A 24,683-nucleotide genomic window follows, 5' to 3' on the forward strand; every position below is an offset into this window, starting at 1 on the left:
AAACACCCTCTGAGAAAGCACTGTCTTTCTATATTTGAGAAATTTGAATTTTGAACCTCTATAATCTAAGGCCTTGTTTAGCTCGCGAAAAGGAATTTTTTGGATATCACATTAGATATTGTGGGGGTATAAACCCCTATACCCTTACGGCTAGACTTGGGCCAGGAGACTTGGCCCATTACGAGACAAGCTCAAAGCTTGATCCGACAGCTTGGAGTTTCGCGCAAGGGAACATGCCGTGAAGATCAAGCAGGATTCTAGTCGGTTAGAATAGGAATTGATATCGAACTATCTATGGCAATTATAACCGACTAGGATTAGTTTCCAGATCTGTAACCTTGCCCTCCGGACTCGGACTATATAAGGAGGGGCAAGGGACCCCCCTAGGACACGATTATTCTCTCAACACAAATCAATACAACCAGACGCAGGACGTAGGTATTACGCCAACTCGGGGGCCGAACCTGGATAAAAAGCTCGCCCGTGTCTTGCGTCACCATCGAGTTCGTAGTTTGCGCACCGTCTACCGATAAACTACTACCGTGGGTATACCCCAAGGTAGACTGCCGACCAGCTTTCGTTGACAGATATGCTGGCACACATTTGAAGTATTATACATAGACTAATCAAAAAACAAATTACATAGCTTGCCTAGAAACTACATAGATTAATCCACCATTAGCACATGTTGGTTACTGTAGCAATTATGATTATTATAGAATAATTAGACTTAAAAGACTCGTCTCGCAATTTACAGTCAAACTATAAAATTATTGTTTTGTCTATATTTTATGTTTTATGTATGTGTAGAAAGATTCGATGCGGTGAGTGAAAAGTTTTTAGGTAGGCAACTAAACAACACATTGTTTAGTTCAACCCAAAAATCAATTTTTTTTCAAGATTTTTTGTCACATCAAATCTTGCGGCACATACATGGAGCATTAAATATAGACAAAAACAAAAAACTAATTGCACAGTTTGTCTGTAAATCGTGAGATGAATCTTTTGAGCCTAATTAGTTTATAATTGAACAATAATTACCAAATAAAAATAAAACTGCTACTCCATCCGTCTCAAATTATAAGTCATTCCAAGAATCTTGGATATTCAAAGTTTTTCAAGTTTGACTAAATTTATATAGCAAAATAATAACATTTTTGGTACCAATCAAGTATCATTATATTCTTTGTTAATTATATTTTTATAGTATACCTATTTTATAACATAAATCTTTATATTTCACTATATCTCTAAGATTTTTAAAATGGCTATCATTTGGAACGGAGGGAGTACTTCCAAAACAAACAGATTTTGGCTTAAGGCCTTGTTTAGTTTCGAAAAGTGAAAAGTTTTCGAAATTGTAGCACTTTCGTTTGTTTGTGACAAATATTATCCAATCATAGACTAACTAGGATCAAAAGATTCGTCTCGTCATTTACAGCTAAACTGTGTAATTAGTTTTTGTTTTTGTCTATATTTAATGTTAAGATTGGTTTTCAGTGAACTAAACAAGGCCTAACATTGCATACCGCGGGCCGGGGTGGGACGCTTGGAGCCCACTAGCGGTCTACACCACGATCGTCCACTCCACGCCATGACCATTCCCGCCGCCGCTGCCGCCGCCGGAGTCGTCCGCCGCCGCAGACAACCCAACCCAACCCATCGACCCGGCACATGCTCCCGCAGTTCGCCGTCAGCCCGTCACAGCGTATGATTCCCGGATCATCCCTTTCGTTTCCGTCTGGACCACCGCCCTGCGACATTCCTGATTCCTGTTCCACTCATGACGCGCCTAGTTTCCTAACGACGATAAACGATTCCAACCTAGATGACCGGATCCACCAGCTTTTGCTAAATATAGGTACGTATCCTTTTTTGGCCCGCACGCAGCCATGGACCACTGGCGGATCAACTGTTCTTAAACCTCGTAGTCCAGGAGCAAAACAACACGGGGAAGATGACAAGGGGAGTCGACGAGTCGTTCGGGACTTCGGGGGCTGGGGTTTACTCGGCGCCGCATGTGCTGGTGGTGGCCTTGGTTGGGTATGTGGAGGCGGGTGTTGGAAACACGCTGTAGGTGTTCGATGTAATGGATCAGAAGGTTATGTTGGTTGTTTGCGTCCTAAAGATCAGGTGTCAGCGTCAGGAATGAGCGAGATAGATAACCCACGCGGAATCGTCGACTTGTGAGGTCGTGTGTGCCTGCCGTGTAGTTGTTGTTGAGGTAGTATATATGTGCCTTTTAGAGATTCGAGGTGTCTCCTTGGAGAAGGAGAATATTCATGCTTAATAATGGTGCTTTAGTTCAGGTGCGGTGCAGTTGTTATTCTCTTCATGAGGGTGTTGCCACCAGTTAGGATGTTACATGATCAGAAGCGTAAATTGGGGTGAAGGAACCCTTGAGTTTTGACTATTTTTTAAAGATTACGCTTTGATTCAGAGTGCTCCTAATGGAACTAGAATGGTCGGTGGCTAAAAGTTTATTTTCTCTCTGTGCAATGTTTGCAGTAAGTAGCTTTTTGATTTTTATGTTCTGAGACAGGTTGTCCAAAATGGGTACAACAGTTGTTCCTTTATAGTGGTCCTTTATGCAGTGCAGATGGTCCATTACAAATTTATACTAGATTGTGAATCCACTTTTGATGTAAGTGATGAGAAGCCTTTCTGGAAGTGACAAGTGATTTTCCTATTTATTATTGCAACATCACTTTGACAGAGTAGTTGATGTTAGATCAGATGAACTTTTCAGCATGCAATTGGACAAAAGCTCATAAGGCCTTTTAGAAGTATATCCACCCTTCAGATTTTAGCATTTGGATTGGTTTTCATATGGAAAGGTTAGTCCACTTGTTTTCATCACGTTCCTATGTATGCGCACATGCTTATTGCTTGATGTTGCTACTCTTTCTAAGTGTGTCTCAAAGGATTTGCTGTGGTTGCCTTGTAAATTTTAAGATTGCCTTAGTTAGAACTTTGTTATGTCCAGAAGTCTAGCGCTGTGTCTGGCCTAGGAATTACTTGGCCACGCGCTCGCCGTATGTGCTGATGGTGGCCGCTGTGTGAGTGGTGCGTTCTAGGTGTTTGATATAATGGGTCAGTAGGTTACTTGCATCCTGAAGATCCCCGTCAGTGTCAGGAACGAGTGAGAGAGATAATCCACGCATAACCAATGGACTTTTGAATCCATGTGTGTGGTGTAGGTGTTGTTTAGGTAGGATGTGCTTTTCAGAGATTCGAGGTGTAAGCTTGCAGAATGTTCGTGCTTCATACCCGTGACTGTTGTTATTCTCTTCAGGAGGGTTGCCAACTGTTACATGATCAAAATGTAAAGTAATCATTAATGTGCTAGCATAATTGTATAAATGTTACTTTGATTCAGAGTGCTTCTAGTGGAAATAGGTGATTATAGGTTTCTTTTTTCTCTGTTGTGACATTTATAGCAAGTAGCTTTCTGATTTTCATGTTATGAGACAGGTTGTCTAAAATGGGTAGAACAGTGGTCCCTTTGCTGTGGTCCTTCATTCTAGTGCAGATCAGCCATTCCAAAGTTACACTAGAATAAGAATCCACTTTTGTCCTAAGTGAAGAAGCCTTTCTGGAACTGACAAGTGCTTTTTTTTTATTTAGTAGGCAAGGTTAGAAATTTGACAGAGTGTGCTGTTAGGTCAGATGGGGTTTTCACTTTTCAGTATGCACTTCCACAAAAGCTCATAAGTCCTTTTAGAAGTATATCCAGCCTTTAGATTTAGCATCTAGCTAGATTGGTTTTCATATGGAAAGATCAGTCCACTTGTTGTGCACATGCTTATTGTTTGAAGTTGCTACTCTCTCTGATGTGGCTCAAAAATTTGCTGTGGTTGCCTTGTACATTTAGGATTCCCTTGTTAAAACTTTTTTCTGTACAGAAGCTTGGTGATGTGTCTGGCCTGGGCTAATATTAATGTTGTTCTCCTTTTGTATCATCTATTTGCTAGTGATGTACCATCACTACTAAGATAAGGCTGCTGTGCTGCAGTACATATGTACTAAATTTCTTAAGGTGAGATACCTATGTTGAATACACTCTTTGATCGCTAGATCGCTTCAGGCTTACACAATCAGGCGTCCATGGTACCTTGGCCTATAGCTCAACCGTTTATCTCCACCAAGGGCACATTCAAATCACCACTAGGTACGTAGTTTTTGTATCAGTATGTTTGCTCTGTAGAATACGATTTTTCTGCAGTTTACCAACCTGGCATACTTTTAGAATAAACAGGGTAGAGTGTCGTTCTGAAATTTGTTACTATCTATATTGCCCGTGATGGAAACAGAATAGTCGGTGACTAAAAGTCTCTTTCTCTCCTTTGTAACCTTTGCAGTAAGTGACTTTTTTATTGTTATGTTCAGGGAGGTGGTTGAAAATGGGTAGAACACTGTTTCTTTTTTGTGGTCTTTTTGTGCAATGGGATCTGCCATTCTAAAGTTCAGTAGATTAATAATTCACTTTTGACCAAAATGATAAGAATCTTTTCTGTAAGTGACAAGGCTTTTGCTATTTATTACATGTTTAGAGCTTTAACAGAGTAGATGTTAGATCAGATGGAGTTTTCAGTTTGCACTTGGACAAAAGCTCAAAGCTTCATTTGCAAACGTGAAGTACTCCCAAGCTTTGGATTTAGCATTTGGGTCAGTGTTGATATTGAAAGGTCAGGCAGCTTCTTTTCATCACCATCATCATTCTCTTAGTCCTTGAAAAACGGGCACACACCTGGTCGCGAAAAAAAACTCTCTTAGTCTATGTGGATATTCTTATTGTTCGATGAGGATTCTCTTTTCAAACATGGCTGAATGGATTTCCTATGATTACATTGTACATTTAAAATAGCCTTAATTAGAACTCTGTGCTGTACAAAAGTTTGGATTTGCATCATTTTATAAACTTGTTCACCTATTCACTATTCTTTTAATAGTGTTCATTAGTGTTAACTTTCTTCCATGATTTTTCCAAGAAACTTTGTGAAGGGAATTAAAGTTCGACAGAAATGGATTCAGATTTCCTTGGACCAGAAATTTCTTCTCTGTCAAGGAAAGGAAGTTGTCGTCCCCATTACTTCATTCGAAGGGATGTGGAAAATCTTTATCCTTCATCTACACTTGAGTACAGACTCTAAACTAAGACTAAGAGTGCAGCATCTCTGTATGTTGTCTGTAGTCCAATATCCTAGTTTTACCTTTGAACTTTATCACAAAATTTGTTTAGCTTAGTTCAGTAAGTTGGGAGCTAAACTCAGAAGTCAACTACATGGTTCCATATGGATGGTTGGTATGAATAGTATAATCCGTGTCCATGAGTACTTTTTCTGATATCTAGGTTTTCAGGCTTGCACAAGCAGACTCATATGTATATGCATCCATGGGACCTTGGCTTGTAGATCAATTATGCATCTTCATAAGCACATGTTCAAACCCCCAGCAGTACATAGTTTTTTTTATCAGAATATTTCCTCTGTAATACTAGAAACTCTTTGATTTAGGAACCTGGCATCTTTGAAATACGCAATCATATCACCAGTTCACCACTAAGGCGTCATTCTAAAATTTTCATATTAACGACAAAAAGGGAGGAATACATTGTTAAGCAAACTTCTTTGTACTTGAGTGTTTGTGTTGTTCGAGATGTGTGATGCATGTCCTCTGTAGGTTAGGTGCACCTGCAGAGCCTGTTCTTTTGTAGTTTGCATTGTTGTTACTGTTAGATTATCCCATTGGTCTTAGTGCTAGTATCCCCTTGGTATTTGTGTTAGTCATTTACTGCTAATTACTTAGCCATGCGCCACCCTATGTGGCTGTGTGAACAGGCCCCTTGGGCCTCTATATAATGTAACCCCTTGTATAATCTTCTAATTAATCTAGAACCAACCGGCTTATGCCGTCCTTCATGGTATCACACGCGTGATCGATCGGGCCTGTGCCCCTTCTTCCGCTCACCTCCTCTGCTTCCGCACCCCTCTCTTCGACGCCCGCGCCCGTCTCCCTGACCGCGCGCGCGCGTCCCCATCCTTGGCGCTCGTCTCGCTCCCATGGCCGCCGGCTCTGCCTCGGGCGCCTCTGCCGCCACCGCCGCCCAACTGCGCGATGAGGCCCTCGCTGCCGCCCAGTGCCTGGAGCGCGAGGCCTCTGCCGCCCGGGAAACCAACGCCGCCCGCGCCGACCAACTCCAGCAGGATGCGGCCCTTCTCAAGGATGCCGCCGCCGCCCAGGAACGAGTGCGCGCCGCCCTTCCTCGGCTATTCCCCTAACCATAAGGGTTATCGCTGCCTCGACCTTTCTTCTAACCGGGTCATCATCTCCCGCCATGTCATTTTTGATGAAACCACCTTCCCCTTTTCAGGTCACCGGATTCCAGCCCCGCATGAGCTTGAGTTTCTAACTAATGATGAGCCTCTTCCAGCTCTTCCTTCTCCTGCAGGTACACCCAACGCCTCTGTACAGCCCACCGCTGATGTGACTCCGGCTGAGTCGCCTGACGATGATCTGGTGACCATCTGGCCCCCTCTGCCGGCCAGGCCACATGATCCACCAGTGGCGCAGCAGCCGCCGGTCCCTCCGGCGTCTCCTGCACCCTCTCCGGCGGCTGCTCCCGCGACCACAACCCTGCCCCAGACTGCCGCCCCAGAGCACGGCTTCCTCAAGCCGCCGGTCACTCGGGTGTACTCCCGGCGTGCCCCCGCTGCTGCTGCAGCTCTGGAGCATGTTTTCCCCAAGCCGCCAGTCACCCAAGTCTACTCCCGGCGAGCTACCGCTGCTGCTGCTTCAGCGCCACCGTCACCAGCAGCTGCTGCTCCGTTACGCCGCTCATCCATCATCCCTTCGCCACCCCGGTTCGTCAAGGACGCTCCTCCGGCTGGTGTTGTTCCTATTCCACCGGTTGACAACAACCATGGCATGATGACTCGTGGGAAATCTGGATACATACAGCCTCGGATCCTCCACACAGAGGCCCTATCTCCGATTCCCCGGACATGCCGCGACGCTCTTGCTGATCCTCTTTGGCGACACGCCATGGAAGAAGAATTTGCTGCCCTCATGGCAAATCATACTTGGGATCTTGTTCCTCGCCCCGCCAAGGCTAATGTAGTCACCGGCAAATGGATTTTTAAACATAAATTCCATGCTGATGGCTCTCTGGACCGCCACAAGGCACGTTGGGTCCTCCGCGGCTTCACTCAACGGCCCGGCATCGACTATGACGAAACTTTTAGTCCTGTTGTCAAACCTGCTACAGTTCGCACAGTCCTCACTCTTGCTCACTCCAAGGACTGGCCAATCCACCAACTCGACGTCAAGAATGCTTTCCTTCAAGGGACCCTCACTGAAACAGTGTACTGCTCTCAGCCCACGGGGTTCACCGATTCTGCTCTTCCTCAGCATGTGTGCAAGCTCAACAAATCCCTATATGGTCTGAAGCAAGCTCCCCGTGCATGACACAGCAGATTTGCATCCTTTCTGCTCTCTCTGGGATTCACTGAGGCCAAGTCTGATACATCCCTCTTCATTTACCGACGCGGCACAGAGACTGTCTATCTCTTGCTCTATGTGGACGATATTGTCCTCACTGCCTCGTCACAGCCACTCCTCCATCGAGTCATTGCTGCCCTGATGAAAGAATTTGCTATGAAAGATCTTGGCCCTCTTCATCACTTCCTGGGCATGGCAGTTCAGCGTCAGGGAGAGTGCCTGCTCCTCTCACAGCGTCAGTATGCTCTGGACATCCTTGCCCGTCATGGCATGAGTGACTGTAAACCTTACTCCACTCCTGTTGACACTTGTGCTAAAGTATCTGCTGCTGCCGGCCCACCAGTGGCTGATCCTACAGATTACCGCAGCCTAGTGGGGGCTCTTCAGTACTTAACCTTCACTCGACCTGACATTGCCTACGCTGTCCAGCAAGTATGCCTGTACATGCACGACCCCCGGGAAGCACATTTCATTGCTGCCAAGCGAATCCTTCGCTACCTCAAGGGCACACTTGATCATGGCCTTCTCATTCCTCGGACATCCCCCTCACAATTGATAGTCTACACTGATGCGGATTGGGCTGGCTGCCCGGACACTCGCCGCTCCACCTCCGGTTATGCCGTCTTCCTGGATGGCAGCCTTGTGTCTTGGTCCTCCAAACGGCAGCCTACTGTTTCCCGGTCCAGTGCTGAGGCTGAATACAGGGCTGTTGCAAATGGTGTCGCTGAGGCTTCCTGGTTACGGCAGCTTCTCCAGGAACTTGGTCATCCCCTCACCTCCGCCTGCCTCGTCTATTGCGACAATGTCAGCGCAGTCTACCTCTCCACCAACCCTGTTCAACACCAACGCACCAAGCACGTGGAGATTGACCTTCATTTCGTCCGTGAACGTGTTGCCATTGGCGCTGTTCGTGTACTTCATGTCCCAACAACTTCACAGTTTGCTGACGTCTTCACCAAGGGCTTGCCTACCTCTGTCTTCCAAGACTTTCGCTCCAGTCTGAATGTCCGCTGCTGCGACGTTCCGACTGCGGGGGGGTGTTAGATTATCCCATTGGTCTTAGTGCTAGTATCCCCTTGGTATTTGTGTTAGTCATTTACTGCTAATTACTTAGCCATGCGCCACCCTATGTGGCTGTGTGAACAGGCCCCTTGGGCCTCTATATAATGTAACCCCTTGTATAATCTTCTAATTAATCTAGAACCAACCGGCTTATGCCGTCCTTCAGTTACAAGTGCACATAAACTTTATGTTAGATCAGATGGTGTTTTCAGTATACACTTGGAGAAAAGCTAATATCCTTTTTGAATATCTGAAGCCTTTTGATTTATGATTCAGATAGATTTTCATAATTATGTGCTTGCTTATTCTTTGACAAACTTTGATGATACTCATTTTGAGCATGGATAGAAGGATTTATTTTTTTTGGTGTGTACATGTTCGGTCACCTTTGGCCTTGTTCTGTCTATACTCACTCCGTCCAAAATAACTGCATGTCTTGTTTCTCAAACTTTTCTAAGTTTAATTAACTTAGAAAATGGTATCAACATTTGTATCTCCAAAAAAAAATTTTATGAAAATTTATGCCATGATTAATCTACCGATACTTACGCATCATAAATATAAGTACTTTTTTTATACTCCATACCTATAAAGAAAGTCATTTTGGACACGATTTGGGTCAAACATTGAGAATATAAATCATGAATAACTTTTAAATTGTTGAGTTTGAAAATGTAAAAACCATATGAATAGATTTATCTTGAAAAATACTTTCTTAAAAATATACATATAACACTTTTTGATAAATATTTTTATAAAAACAAGGAGTCAAAGTTAAGCCTTAGAGACCGTGTCGCTGTCCTAAACAACTATGGAGGGGGTATATATTTGGTGAAATTTAAAAACTTTGACTTCTCGAAAAATGCGATGTACATTTATTTTGAGACGTAAGGAGTATCAGGTTAGGAATTTGGTCTGGTCTAACCAAGATAAAGCAATGAATGTTAATGTGCATGCACTTCAATTCTTTTCTTATAGTGAAGCATCTTTGAATCTACCCCCTGAGTATCATTGGTATTAATTTACTTCCGCTATCTGACATCTTTATTTTCTCTCTCAGTCTTTCTACTACATGCTTCTAGACGGTAGATATAGGAATTGAACAAGCAAGTCAACACATGTAATCTTTGGAAATTGGAATGTACGGGCTTCACGTCCCATCAGCTTATATATATATATATATATTAACACATGGTAGGAATTTAAGTTGAGAAGCCTTGTACTGGAAATCGGAGATGTTGTTAACTGGAATCTTGTATAGCAGATTGCTTGAGTTGTTTGATGTGCATATAGTATTGAGGTTAGGTTAGGCTGATGGGCCTGTTCTCTTTGTAGTGTACACCCATGTCTTAAGTGCGCACAAATTATCTTGTGCAAGCTGGCCTTTTGGTGAAAATTGGAATGATGCCAAACCTGATTTGTAAGACCTTCATGTAACTTCATGTTATTAATCTGTTTTAGCTCTTGAAAAGTGGTAGGTTACCTACCTAGAACAAATTTAGCTAGTTAAAAAAATCACTTGTAATAATTGTCTCAAAAGTTAGGGATATCTAGTGAGTAAGTACTTGTATAGTGTACCACTAGAAACTCAGCGCGGCGTTGCCGCGCAGCTGCCAGTGTTAGGCTACCCGGTTATGTCAACGCGGAGTAGAAAGGACTACATTCATATTAATGTATGTTTACTTATTTAGTGATGCAAAATATAAAAGAAGCATTGTTAGTTGGAAGACTAATAAATTTTTAACACATTTTTTATTTTTGAAAGCAGGAAGTGGGAACACCATTTGTATATATCACTCTAAGAGAAAAGGACTGCGTTTGGCGTTGATGAAGGTTTATATACAACAAAATGCATTTTCCGTTGTTACATCAGCTTCTAATTAATAATCAATCATAATGATATTCCAGAAATGGAGGCATTTAAAAGGAGGTAAAGAGATGGAGTATTCATGTAGATAATTAGATTGCATTAAATCATGGTAGGATGAATCCTTAAAAATTACTACATGAAGAAAAATAAATAGGATAAATGTATAAAATGTGGCTGTAGTTAAATATATTGTATCTTTTTTGAACTCCATAGTGAGTTTATGCTGTTTGCGAAATATAAAAAAGCAGGAAAGGCTGCACAGATACTTTACAACCTATCTGATATATGGACACTTGACAGTAATCCTCAGATGTCAATCTTTACAAATCACGGTCACCACTTAACGCTTGTTACAATCTCTTTGGCATAGGCTATGGCATGTTGAAGGTGAGTTGCTTGCCTATGCTCTGCATCATTAGCCACCCCCTTTGCTGACTCCACTGCTGCCCCTCGACTCATAATGAAACCAATCATCAGCAGTTGCCTGCTACAAGCAAGTAGGGCATGGAAAATCCATCAAACAGAAGAAATATCAAATGCCTAAATTAGGATATGGGGATCCACGTGCAAAAAACTAAAGAAAGAAATATCAAATGCCTCAACAGATTCAGCACACTGAAATCCACAAAATAGCAATTAATCTGCAACACATTTTGCTCGAGTCATGTTCCAGCTAACCTGCGTAGAATGGAAATCAATTAGGCAACGACCACAGCACAAAAGAAAGAAAGAAAGAAACTCTCTAGAACCCATGCAACAAAGATTGAACCAAGGAAGTTTCAGAGTTTTTTTTTTTTGAAACAGGAGGGCAACATGTGTGACGCCCTACTGATTCAGAGAAAAATGGAAGTGATTTCTTTCCCCACTCCTGAGGATCAAACTCAATTTGAGGTGGCGTTGTTCTGTGGAGGCAGACACCCTGAGCATGATCTGGATAAGTACCAGAGAAAGAATAGAAATGGCATTAAACAAATCTAATAGCCAGTTGGTGGTTGTTGCGATCCACAGCTGATTGTCTTGCCTGTTATCAATGAAAGGTTAAGGAAGAGCATTTTTTTATCTAGTCTAGTCACAAAAGGCATGGTTGAAACGCAGTACCAAGCAGTAAACCATACAACATTTGACAATTAAAACAGTCGCTACCATGATTCCATAGCATATCATGGGTTTCCGTTTATTCAGCGTATTTGGATGATTTCACGGAACAGCATATACAACTGTAAGAGAATATTTTTATGTTACTATAGTTTGGATATTATGGTGCCTAATTGAGAGATTAATCAGGCAGCAGTCGAATAGCATAATGTTCTGAAGCACAGAATAATGGTTCTGTCATGGGCATAAAGAGGGGCGTCGTAGGGCGCAAGTGTCTTAGTTGGGCCTTAAGCCCATTAGTGTTAATTAGTGTCTCTCTTAGTTATTTGTCTATAGGAATAGTACCATATTGTCTAGCCACAAGAGGTGTTAGTCCTATGTACCTTTTATATTCAGCCCATGAGGCACAATGGAAAGCAAGCAATGAATTATGAAGAAACAATTCTAGTCTCCCTCAATCTCTCAAGCTCTTGGCAAAGCATAAGGCCTAGTTATCTATCCCAAATACACCTCGTCCATAACATCTGGTATAGAGTCCAGCGATCCTCCTTCATCAGCCGGATCCTCCAGCACTTCCGATCCATCAGCCATTTCCAAAAAAAAAGATACTGGTCCAGATCGCCGCGTCGCCTACCTCATCCATCGTGCCGCGCCGCCACAGCCACACCACCAGCCGCCGTCGCACCCCCATCACCACAGCCACCGCGCAGCAGCCCCATCACCACCATCCGTCGCCGCCGCAATCATCGATCTAGATCCGCCACAACACACCGCCGCTGCCACGCTTTGCCTCGATGGATTTCCCTAAATTTGCGGGGAAATCTGATCCTCTGGCCTTCGTCAACCAGTGCGACTCCTACTTCCGCCGAGAGCGCATCATGGAGGAAGAAAAGGTATGACTGGTTTCCCGTAATTTGGAAGATGACGCCCGGGTTTGGTTCCTACAAGTCCAGCACGCTGAAGGCACCCCGACGTGGCATCGCTTCACCGAGCTCCTGCACCTGCGCTTCACATCGCCCCTGTGCCCCGACCTGCTCCACCATGTGTCCCCTCCTGCCAACGACACTTCCCGCATCTTTGCTGATATATTCACGCAGCTGGATCGCATCAAGGAGTTGATCAACGCGAAGGAAAAGGACCGTGAACGCCGGGCGGTTGTACGCCTCCAGGCAGCCGCACGGGGACTCCTGGCACGTTGCCGAGCGCGGGCTCTTCGTGCCACGAAAGCATCGAAGGAGCAAGCAATGGTGCGCCTCCAGGCAGCAGTGCGCGGAATGCTTATCCGTCGCATGGTGCGGCAGATACGCATGCTCCTTAGCTCGACGTTGTCGTACGTGTTCATCCACTCGGACTCACCGATACGGCCTGCGGCTCCAATTGCAGTGGGGGTCTGTAAGTGCAATCAAGCCCTAGTGGGTTTTGGTGTTAATGACCACACAATTAGAGGACTAATGAGATTTGTTGAGATGACAAGCAGGTAAAATAAGAATGAGGATAACACATGAGATGTGAGATGGAAAAAGCCCAATTTACCAAATGTGTTGGTCCATTGATGGAGTTGAACGAAAACATTCGGTGAATTTTAGCACCCCAAGTTTTCAATAGATGAATGGCGTTTCGACTCAAGTGGCTACAAAGTTTTTATCTTTTGTTGAGTTTTAGGAAACGCCGCACTATCAAGAGGGATGCAAATTGAGTTGGTAAGATGAGGATAGGGGTGCTCAAGTCAATTTACTTAATGCGCATGAGAGACACACTTGCACTCACAGGCACTCAGGAAATTTCTTCTCTGCCAGAGTGACCCGGTAGTACCAACCCTCAGGGCCGGTGGTACCGGCAGTGCCAGCCTTTCTCCTGAGTTTTGCGAGAAAATGAACTACCGGTAGTACCGGGCTCGGGCCGGTGGTACCGGCCAGCACCAGTAGTACCGGTGTGAAACGCCGGTAGTACCGGCAGGCCAAATCTGCGCTGACTTTGGTTGCGGAGATTTGAACTGCCGGTGGTACCGGCCTTCCACCGGTGGTACCGGCAATGGTCGGTAGTACCGACAAAAGCCCAGTGGTACCGGTAGGCTTATTTCTCGCAAATCATAGAGACTTCTTACCGTTAGATCTGAGGTAGCCGGTGGTACCGGTGGTTGCCCCGGTAGTACCGGCAGTTGTTCAGGACCTTTGTATAAATAGCTCTTCCCTCATTTCTAACCGTTGGCTCTTCCATTCCTTCGAATCCACTTTTAAGAAAACAGTCTCCAAGCTTTGACTCACCCACTCTCTCTCCCTCTTTGCTCCTAGGCTTCAATCCTTGAGAGATTCGAGCTAGAGAAGTGAGATTAGAGAGTTGGGAGCTTCGATTCGTGACTTGAGCACTTGGTTTCTTCGTCTTGCCGGTTGGTTTGCATTTGTTACTCTTGGGTTCTTGGAACCCTAGCCGGCTAGGCGTTCTTCGTGGTTGCCCGTGTTGTTTCACTTGTGAGGGCACCCCGAAGTGTTTGTATTACCCTTTGATTCTTAGTGGAAATCTCTAGCTAACCTTCGTGGTTACTTGAGGGAGGAGACCTAAGTGGTCGGACCTTTGTGGTCACCTCAACAACGAGGACGTAGGAACTCCTTAGTGGGGATTGCCGAACCTCTGGATAAATATCTTGTCTTGCTGTGGAGGTAGCTTCGACTATCCTTGTTCTTGTGTTCTTCGTGTTCTTCCTCTCTACCCATTTTCATAGGTGAACAAGGGCCGATCTACGTTTTGGAGAAGAACCGAGTCAAGGGAACTTCAACATCATCCTCAACTACATCTAGGAGAGTGGGGTAACTCCCAGATCTGAAATCAAAACTCATTATACTCTGATTTCGTAGCTCTCTTAGGAGGTCGGTAGTACCAGCAGTTTGCGTCGGTAGTACCGGCTGTCTTACACCAGTAGTACCGGCCCAAACTGTCGGTGGTACCGACAGGCATTTAACTTCTGCAACTTGAGTTTTTGAGTTTCAGACTTTTTAGATACGCCTATTCACCCCCCCTCTAGGCTACCAAGGATCCTTACAGGGTCCAAGTATGGGCGTTTCCAGTGCAGCGACCTCGCATCAGCATCCAGCATCAGGCATCAAAGGCTATCTCATTCATCCTTATGCCTGCCGTGGTGCTAGACACTTTCAGCATAAGAGCCAGCTGCTTCACACTCCACCCTTCAGCCTACATGAAGCCAGCAGAGGCGCTCTTTCCATGGGATCCAGGTGGATATCCTTGTATTTTAGTCTTCAATAAAAAGGGGAAGCCGAGATGTAAAAGGCTTAACCCTATTTCGCTTCAGCTCTCCAGCTCGAGGACGAGCTGGGTCTCCAAGGGCGGGGGAGATGTCATGGGCATAAAGAGGGGCGTCGTAGGGCGCAAGTGTCCTAGTTGGGCCTTAAGCCCATTAGTGTTAATTAGTGTCTCTCTTAGTTATTTGTCTATAGGAATAGTACCATATTGTCTAGCCACAAGAGGTGTTAGTCCTATGTACCTTTTATATTCAGCCCATGGGGCACAAGGGAAAGCAAGCAATGAATTATGAAGAAACAATTCTAGTCTCCCTCAATCTCTCAAGCTCTTGACAAAGCATAAGGCCTAGTTATCCCAAAGCTCTTGGCAAAGCATAAGGCCTAGTTATCTATCCCAAATACACCTCGTCCATAACAGGTTCACTTACTCTTTATCAGTCACGAGCTTGACTTCTGCAACCAGAGCAACATTGTCGAGCAGAGAAATGATTTAACACAGTTTGTCCAGTTCTATCATTCTATGCACACAAATACAATGTGGAAGTCTAAAGTGAACAAAAATCAAATCTTTATTTGAACACTTCTGAGTGCTACTTCCCCAGAAACATTATTGTCAAACAGTGAATTAATATACACTTCAAAAAACATAAACTAATACTTAGAGCATCTCCAACAACTTGGTATTTCAACATGCTATCCTACCAAATTTGCTAAAAGCATAAAAATCCTCCTCCAACAACTCCTTATCTCAACTTGCTAAATTTCCCAAGTTGCTATCCAGAGGTTTCTACTGCTGAAATTTGTCAAGTTGCTATCCCAAGTTGCTATCCCGAGCGCAACTTGTTGGAGACACATATTCTTTTACCAAGTGAGCGGGTTTTATCTGTCATCCTCTATTTTTACCAAGTGAGAATAGCAACTTATTGGAGACACATTCTTTTTTCTTTTGCTAAACAAATTAGCAACTTGCTATAACTCAAGATTTGACAAGTGAATTTTACCAAGTTGTTGGAGATGCTCTTACATCATCCAAAAGGCACAAAGAAAAGAAGTGTAGATTGTGACCGTCCATTAAATTAAAAGGTGTGAAAGAAAATAGGATCACAAGTAGCTACTCGCATAGGGATATTCAGGTAAAAAATTGATTATGCACTTGAAACAATAGCAACTCATTTTTACTGAAAAACAAGGATCAGTGGGGCAGGGCTTCACCTTGAGTGTGTGTTCGATCTCCTAGTTGGTGGCGTTGGATCCTGATGGCACTCTCCATTTCCATGAGGAAGGCCTAGACCTTCTTGCCGTCCTCCTCAGCATTGGGTCGTTGAAGGATGAAAGAGAAGGATACGAGGAAGTGGTCTGCCACGCCAGCTGCCGATGCCATCGCTGGTGACTCGCGCTGTCCAGGGAAGAGCGGGTGGGTTCGTGTCACCATGACACAACGCAGTTAGACTGACCGCTGCCGCACTGCCGTGCCGTGATAGCTAGCTGGTTGGCCACCTATTCAAGTAAATGGAGGAGGAGACGGAGACAGGCAAGGATTTTGAACTCACGGCATTTCGAACGGCCATTTCATCAAACACCCTGAGGACGTACCTCCGCTGGCTGCAGTAGACGTCGGAGTTGGCGTGATTCTTGGCGCAAAGGCGCGGAGCGCGGCACCTACACGGGCCCAGGCTGGGCGTCGTCCCGCGCTTTGCCTCCATCGTTGCTGCCTCAAGCTGTGCGATTGGTTGCGTGCCTGGGTCAATGACTGACGGCGGCAGGCGAACTACGGAGCGCGGCGACGGCGGCCAGGACGCGGGGTGCAACGCTTGAGGAGCCGGTCCTTATTGAGGAATTATAGCACCGATCTGATCCCACTAGATTCGTTGCCGCCAGGCTTTCCTCCCACCTGATCGTGCTCCCCACCATGGAAGATGCCTCGGCGGGTGCGGAGGCGGCGCTCGGCTGGAAACTGTTCTCCGGACTGGGAGGGGCCGAGGGCGTTGTGGCGCCTCTTGCAACGAGCGTGGCCTCGGCGGGGGCGGCGTGATGATCGGCAGCGCGGCCGGGGCAGTAGATGGGACGGGGGCGGCGCTCGGCGGGGTGGCAGTGGTGGCCATGGCGGAGGCGCGGCCCGGTCTAGGCCTGCGAGAAAAGGATGTCGGCCCCCCCACCGAGGCGGTGCTCGGCGGCGTGGCTTGGGACGGGGATGGCGCTCGGCACGGACGGGACTGGCGGCGGCGGAGGCGGCGCAGCGCGGGGATGCGGATGGCGGCGGTATCGGCAGGATCGGGTTCTTGGGTTGATGGGTGAGAGGCCCGATCAGATCAGCATCGGACGGTCATTATTAGGTGACGGGTCGATCGAATGGCAGGCGAGTTAGCAGGTGACGTGGCACTATCGGGTGCCCGCTTTTGGTGCAGGATTCGTTTATAGAGATGTTGCAACCTAATATGTTGGCTGGGCAATGTCAATGCAATTTGTCCTCGTGGTAAGCTGAGAAACTGGGCCGGCCAAGTCAAATAGGCCAACAGACTGTACTCATGGAACCTGTCCTAGTGGCAAGCTGTAAAAACACAAGTGGGCCAAGTCCAATAGATCAACAGAGAACTGCTCAATTCAGCCCACCAGATGATCTTACAAGTCTGTCAATTAAAGATTTCTGGTTCACTCGAAACCTGAAAAGAACTTCTGTGTTCAGTGTTCTCATGGAACTTTCTGATCCATCTGCAATTCTTTCTTGTAATCTGCTTCACTTTTCACCTATGTTTCTGTTGAAGATATATAATTAAAACATGACTGTTCTTTTTGTTAAAAGAGAACTGGTGGTTTCTTTTTCTTTGTGTTAAACATTGGATGTCAGTGGTGTAGACTTCTTATTTTCTTAAACCCTGTGGCTGCATATGTTGCAGGTTAAGCCTGTTGTCCAAGTAACAATGACATTGTCTGAACTGTATCCCTTTTGGTTGAATCCATGCAACTTCACAAGAAAGATTGCATGCTAAGCAGCTGGGTGCATTGGACAAACACGAAAAGTTTATCAGGTGATTAGTGTGTTGACATGTGTACTTGGTTGATAAATCTCGGTAATGATCTCTAAGTAAGTGAGCCTAGCTCATCCGTTGGGATGGAAAGTGTGCATGTGGATCCCAACTATCTAAGCTTGAGTCCTCTTTGTGATCGAGTTTGGGTGCCTTTCTTCTTCTGAACTAGAAGAATACCTTGTGCTAAAGATGTCAATGGGGGCCCACGACCCGCGACCCGATGGGTATTTACTCTATTAGGGTATCAATATGGAGTGAAACCAGTACCCATGGGTACACAAACGGAGCAAACCCTTCACCCATTGGGTACGCGGGTATGGGGACGTTCTAGTAGTCCCCATACCCATTTACCCTGGGTGAAAAATACCCAGCCTAAAACTAAAGAAGCCCACCAGCCACCAGTCCACAGGCAGCCCATACATTGAAACCCTATGTAGTGCTAGCAAAGTACTACTCTCTACTACGTGATTTGTATGGACAATGAACTATTATGGTGTTCTGACTAGTGGTTGCAGCAGAAATTATTATGTTGCTATTTGCTAGGTATATGGTGAGGTGGCTATGTGACGATGCTTGTGAATGGCTATGTGACGATGCTTGTGAATTGCTACTACGTGACTGGTGCTTGTGAATTGTTGATGTTTGGCGGGTATGGGTGACCCGCTGGGTCTAATTTACCCACCCAGGTATGGGTCTGGGGAAATTCCCCCACCCATCACTGTATATGGGGATACTCGTGGTGTCATATTGTTGCCACGGGGATGGGTCTGGGGAGTTCATACCCGATGGGGATTTACCCATTGCCAACACTACCCTGTGCGTTGCAGCAAGACTTTCTTATAAATAAAGATGTTTCATCATTGTATGTATGAGATAGACGAACTAGGTAAGCTAATGACATAATCTAATAAATTGTAGGAGGATGTGAGTATGTGACGGTCAAACAAACAGTATAACATGATTTACCTTGTATGTTGATAAAATGCTAATAGAATATTCGACCAAATTATAGGAGAATGTGATTGCCGAACATTAGTATGATGTGGATATGCCTTGTATGTCGATATATTGAAAATAATAATTGTACTTTAGTGGAAGATGGTGTGGCACTTAGTTGGAGATGATGTGGCACTTAGTGGGAGGTGACACATGGATATAACTTGCATGCACAGATTGAAAAGTTAGTGGTTGTTTGCTTTTATAAAACAATATAGATATATACATATAGATTAATGAAAAACTGCTTAGTTCCTCCTAGGCTGGGTCTCTAATGATCTCCGCATTTTGTACCTTTTGGGTTTGCTCACTAAAAGTATCTAATGGACAATGTTAGGGGTGCACTGATTTCTCCATTTATTGTAAAGCCTACAAGCTTTTGTGTTTCTGGAAACATAGCTGTGTAACTTACTGTGTTTATTAACCTTCTTATCAGTTTGGGGGTTCAGCGTCATGCTATTCTGATTGTAACGTGGATATCTGGAGCCAGTCGATGACCTTATATTGGCTCACAACATTTTTTTTAAACGAAAGGCTTACAACAATTTTGTTAAGAGTTGGTAGGGACTTGGCACAGCCGATCAATCTTTCTGGTATATGTGTCTCCTGGGAGGCTCCTATCGTTTTATCAAAATGGCAAGATGGGCATATGCCCTGAACTCTATTTTTGGCCTTTTAAGTTTCTCAACTGAAGATCCGCCTATTTACTTCTTTTGATATTCCTGTTCTTACTCAGTTGGCAGATGGAGCATACCCCTTTTCCACGATGGTGTATTCTGGGAAATCCTCACAGGTAAAATATGCTCGAAATCTTGGTAATGTCTTCGGCTCTCTCCTTTTAGATATATCATGTATACGTAAACGGTAAACCCATGTTCTTGGCATCAATTCGTCATTGCACTAATGGTGGTCTTGCTCTTGCAGGTATTAGATACATATGCCTAATTGTATGTTCCTGGTCAGTCATCTATTCATTTTTGATGCACCATCTTACTGAGACTCTGCCCGATATTTGGTATGTGTGTTAGCTTTATTCTTATATACACGAGAGTCCCTTTGATAATGGATCCGATTCCTGTATTAGTGGACCTCATGCCCTTAATATAAGTGTCTGTCTCCAATGAGGGTCTTGCCAGCATTTTCATTGGCTGCCGCTGCCGCTGAATACTCAGATATTTTAGCTCTGCAAATGGAAATTTTCGGGACAACTTTCCATAGCTCAAAATAACACGCCACAGAAGTAATGTGATACGATGAACAGTGTGCCCACTTGCTAAAGTGATATGATTAATCATTAGCAAGTTGACACTTTGTTTCTTTCCTACAATCGTTCAGTGCCAGTCGTGGCTGAAATTCCTGTTCTTGTTACCTGTTCCAGAACTGCAATTCAGTCGAATTTGCTTTGCCACCACTATATCCACGGGCATATGATTCGCGCTGTTCAGCATCGCCCTTGTCTGCCCGCAGGAGCAGGATATGGGAGAACCACACGAGCTGACTGTGTAAGCGCATGAACGACAGGCATGTTTTTTCAAGATCTGTTGATTTTACATTGCTGACTGCCTGACTTACAGAGCTACAGTTGATACCAACGGTTATGCTTAAAAGTAAAGAACTTGTGTTGAAGTTAAAACGCTCAACTTTTACTTGAATTGATGGAGATTGTAACGTCTTGACTGACAAGAAACATCTAGTTTGACGTCTCCTTTTTGGATGAAATTTTAGTTTGAAATCTGGGCCTTGTTTAGTTTCCAAAAAATTTTGCAAAATTTTTCAGATTCCACGTCACATCGTATCTTTAGACACATGCATGAAGTATTAAATATAGATAAAAATAAAAACTAATTGTACAGTTTGGTCGAAATGAACGAGACGAATCTTTTGAACTTAGTTAGTCTATGATTGGATAATATTTGTCAAATACAAACAAAAAAGCTACAGTGTCGATTTTGCAAAAAATTTTGGAACTAAACAAGGCCCTGAAGTAGAAACATCTAGCTGGAAATTGGCCATGTCCAGCTCCAAGAAAACTAGGACCTGGGCAGCGGTGACCTTTACGTCGTGGTGGTGTCCTTCGCTCCTGCAGCTCTGCTGCTGTTGCGGTTGCGGGCAAAGTTGGCAACCAATTTTCAAGAGCATCATTGGTTAATTGTGCTCTTGGTCAGGTAACTAAGGCCTTGTTTAGTTCCAAAAAATTTTAGAAAATCGACACTGAAGTAATTTCGTTTGTATTTGATAAATATTGTCTAATCATGGACTAACTATGGTCAAAAAATTCGTCTCGTCAATTTCGACCAAACTGTGCAATTAGTTTTTATTTTTTATCTATATTTAATACTTTATGCATACGTCTAAAGATTCGACGTGGTGGGGAATCTAAAAAATTTTGCAAAATTTTTTGAGAACTAAACAAGGCGTAGATAGCGAAAAGAGGCCACCGTCAGAGCCGCACTACCGTTGCTAATTTGCTATTGGTCTCTAATGTCGTGGTGACACTGACACCCCCATTTGCATCGGCATCATGCATTGTCAGACGCCGAGAGAACGTTTCTTCTTTTGCGTGTGAACTTGCACGATTTTTAGGCAGATCTTCATTTGAATCTTCCAGTGTCAAGAAAAGAACGTAGTGCTACTAGCACAAAGGCACAAAAGGCCCTGGCCCAGGAACATGCAATGGACGTCCCTGTCGACTGTCGTGCGTGTACCAGATGTACTATCATTTTTTTTTTCAGATCGAGCGACACGTTTCCGCCTTGCCGTTGGCTCCGCGGGATCTTGTGTGTGATGGCCCCAGCTAGCAGCATCGAGCAGGCGGAACCGGGGGAGGGGAGGGTGCGTTCATGGCCGTCAAATCCAATCCAACAATTTTCTTTTAAAAAAAAACTGTTCTCAGAACACTCGTGATGGTGAAAACACAAATAAACCGACGAAAACTGTGGAGCAATGTGTAATTGTCTATTCATCACAGCTCGTTCCAGCTCCAACATCTTTGGAGCTTGCCGAGAGAGTTGTGAGACATGCAGCAGCAATTTCAATAAAAATGTTGGCAATTTTGAGTTGTGAGACATTGCAGTAGCAATTTCAATTTCAATAATTTAAAATCTTGGCAATTTTGCATTTGGTCAAATCCATCCAGATACAACAGGATGCATCAAGAGAGGAACACAAGGCTAACACGGGATGCAATGCAAGCGAAGGCATAATAGTCGCCGCCTCTAGGTAGCAGCAGCAGGTTATTCGTAGCAGCGAACGCGGTGACGAACGGGTAGCATAGCGGCGGCGGCGGCGGCGGTTGTCGTCATCATCATCATCTTCGTCGGCGCCGGTCCTCAGAAGTCGACGCCCTTGAAGACCTTGCGCACCTGCTCGAGCGTGACGAAGAGCACGACGGTGAAAGGTCCCTGGCGCATCACGGTGGGGATGAACCCCTTGTACAGCGCCATGGGCCCTTCCGACCTCACCGTCTTGAGCGCGCAGTCGACGGCGCCGGCGTACGGCGGGGGCGCGCCGGGCGCCACCTTCATGTTCATCATCCTCGTCTTGACCACATCCACGGGGTTGGACGCGGCGGCGGCCACGATGCCCGCGGTGAAGCTGGCGGCGACGTGCGTGGCGAGGCCGTCGGCTCCCGGTCCCCGGCGCGCCAGGATGGCCTCCTTGGCCTGGTCGTACGTGGCGAGCTGCGACGCCGTGACGATCATGGCGCGGTTCACCGTGAGCGACGACCCGCGCCACAGGCTGCGGACGCCCTCGTCGCGCGTCATCCGCGCGATGGCGTCCCCGACGCCCGCGTAGTTCCGGCGCTCCGCGAGGGGGAGGCGCCCGTCCGCCTGCATCCGCACCATGGCCACGTCGGCCGGGTTGCCCACGGCCGCGCCGACCCCGCCCGCCACCAGCCCCGCCGCGATCTTGCGGTGCAGCGGGAGGACCCCGCCGTTGCCGTTGTTGTCCGGCGGGGGTGTCCACTTGGTCTTGAGGATGTCGTAGAGACCCATCCGCGTGGTGGAGTAGAGCGTCTGGCGCAGCATGGTGGCGGAGACACCGGAGAAGAGGCCCCGCGCGCCCTCCGACCGCAGGATCTGCGCGCCCACGGTCAGCGGCCCGGGCTTCCTCGGCGGCGGCACCGGGATGTCGTGGTGCGGGAGCGTGACGGCGTGGCCACCGGCGTGGAAGGCGAGCGCCGGGCGCAGCGCTGGCTGCGGCGCCGCGGCGGCTTCACCCTGCAGCTGCATGCGGACCTTGATGAGGTCCAGCGGGTGGGTGGAGCAGCCGGCCACGATGGAGGCGATGCCGCCCTCGACGAATCCCTTGACACCCATTGCTTGCTTGTCGCCTCGGTTTCCTCTCTTTTTTGTCAGGAGGAGTCAGGGATAGACGATTGGATCGGAGGAGAGCAAAGGAAGAAATCTAAAAACGGAAGCTCGAAGCTTATTAGCTCGAGGCTTGAAACCAAATTGGGGGAAGAAGAGAGAAAAGGAAGGGAGAGAATAGCTAAGCTATTGCTGCCAAGAGGAGCTGGGGCACATCTCACTGGAGACCAGGAGATGGGAATGGAGCGCGAAGGCTATGCAGGAGGAGTGTGGGACGCTGGCCCTCTGTGACATATGCTGCTCGTGCTTTCCTGCTGCTTCTTCTTCTTCCTCCTCCTCGGCGTCGGATGGTGTGGGGAAGGAGGCGGCGGGGAGGGGACGCTATTTATAGCTGGGTGGGTTGGCAACCAGGGGTGGTGGCGCGCGGGGCGGGAAGGGCCAAGGAAGGAGACGACCCGGGGCGGGAAGGCGTCGCGGTTGGGCTTTGGCGCTCGCGGTCGGACTGGGGAAGGCAGATTCGTCGTGGTCGTGGCGCGGGCGGAGGGTGGTACTGGTGGGTGGTGGGGTGGCGGAGGAAGGCGACCTGGCCGCCCGCCCGACCTGGGACTGGGAGAGCTTTCTAGGGTCGCTTCGCCTCGACGCGGTGTTGGGGGAAGGGAGGGTGACGGCTGGCCGTGCCCGCGACCGCGTCGGTGGGGGTTGGGTGGCGACCGCCGCCGACTGCCTACGGCTTCCGCACGTCGTGCGGCGGCGCGAGCATATAGGAGGGCGGGCGCGCAGCTGGAAGCCTGGAAGGCTGGAACGCGGGGCGGCCGTCCGTGAGAGGCTGGGCCCAGATCTGGACCGTCCGTTGGGGGCCTTGGTGAGCCCTTTCTTTGATTAGGGTTTGGGGACGGACGGCGGTGGCATTTCCTTTTGGAGTTTTTCTATATCGTTGGTTTGTTATGCGCGACGGACGGACGACGGCACACACGGCAAAAGGCCGCGCCGGTTCACTTTTTCTCTTCACGCAAAAAAGCGTGGAAGGACGGACCGACGGAGGGTGGGTAGGACAGGAGGATCGCAGGAGGCGTTGGAATTGGGAAACTGCCTTAGATCTGCGGCGGGGCGGGGATGGTGTGCGGCGGCCACGCGCGCGCTGCTAGGCCGTGTGGCCTCTGTCCCGTGTGGCCGTGTCCAAAGAATAGAAAAAGGGATGCTTTCCTTGCTTACAGTACAGTTCACGTGCTGCGGTGAGTGGTCGCGGCGGGATCGTTGCTTGTGCAAACGGCGACGGGCCGACGGCCGCTCCGTCGTTGGGTTTATATATATAGTAAAATTTAATAGTGGGAGTGAGGGAAAAACCATGATTAACCGTCTTTTTTTGTACTTAAATTTTTTTTAAGGGAACTTATCAGTGTTTAATCTGTTAGAGCAGGTACAATAATGGGCTTATAGCCAAGCTAATTCTGATGTGGAGGAGAGAATATAGGAGAGAGATGATAGCTTGGCTCTTATGTAAGCATGACACGGATGCATAGGTAGTGGTGGGTCCAAATAGCAAGTATTGTGAGAAGAAATAGAAAGAGAA

At 46.6% G+C, this 24,683-nt stretch overlaps 2 protein-coding genes and 2 long non-coding RNA genes across 4 annotated transcripts; 2 read left to right on the forward strand and 2 right to left on the reverse strand.

Annotated features, from left to right (window-relative positions):
* Positions 1,535–10,429, forward strand: LOC110437167. Its single transcript, XR_002455354.1, has 2 exons — positions 1,535–4,171; positions 10,331–10,429. It is a non-coding gene; the product is annotated as an uncharacterized LOC110437167 (long non-coding RNA).
* Positions 6,084–8,727, forward strand: LOC110437165 (extensin-like). Its single transcript, XM_021465493.1, has one exon. The coding sequence runs from the start codon at positions 6,118–6,120 to the stop codon at positions 7,465–7,467; it is 1,350 nt and encodes a 449-aa protein (XP_021321168.1). The 5' UTR covers positions 6,084–6,117; the 3' UTR covers positions 7,468–8,727.
* Positions 10,715–16,039, reverse strand: LOC110437166. Its single transcript, XR_002455353.1, has 2 exons — positions 15,994–16,039; positions 10,715–10,916 (listed from the first exon to the last, which is right to left on the reverse strand). It is a non-coding gene; the product is annotated as an uncharacterized LOC110437166 (long non-coding RNA).
* On the reverse strand, positions 21,861–23,683 carry LOC8056910 (mitochondrial uncoupling protein 5). The gene has a single exon (XM_002445603.2). It carries the CDS (start codon positions 23,120–23,122, stop codon positions 22,133–22,135), a length of 990 nt encoding a protein of 329 aa, XP_002445648.1. The 5' UTR covers positions 23,123–23,683; the 3' UTR covers positions 21,861–22,132.

This window comes from Sorghum bicolor, chromosome 7, assembly GCF_000003195.3.
Source record: "Sorghum bicolor cultivar BTx623 chromosome 7, Sorghum_bicolor_NCBIv3, whole genome shotgun sequence".
In the NCBI taxonomy this organism is placed as follows: Eukaryota; Viridiplantae; Streptophyta; class Magnoliopsida; order Poales; family Poaceae; genus Sorghum; species Sorghum bicolor.

Excerpts from the sequence above, each read along its gene's own strand:
- LOC110437165 (XM_021465493.1), top strand. The coding sequence starts at position 6,118 with ATGAGGCCCTCGCTGCCGCCCAGTGCCTGGAGCGCGAGGCCTCTGCCG.
- LOC8056910 (XM_002445603.2), bottom strand. The coding sequence starts at position 23,122 with ATGGGTGTCAAGGGATTCGTCGAGGGCGGCATCGCCTCCATCGTGGCC.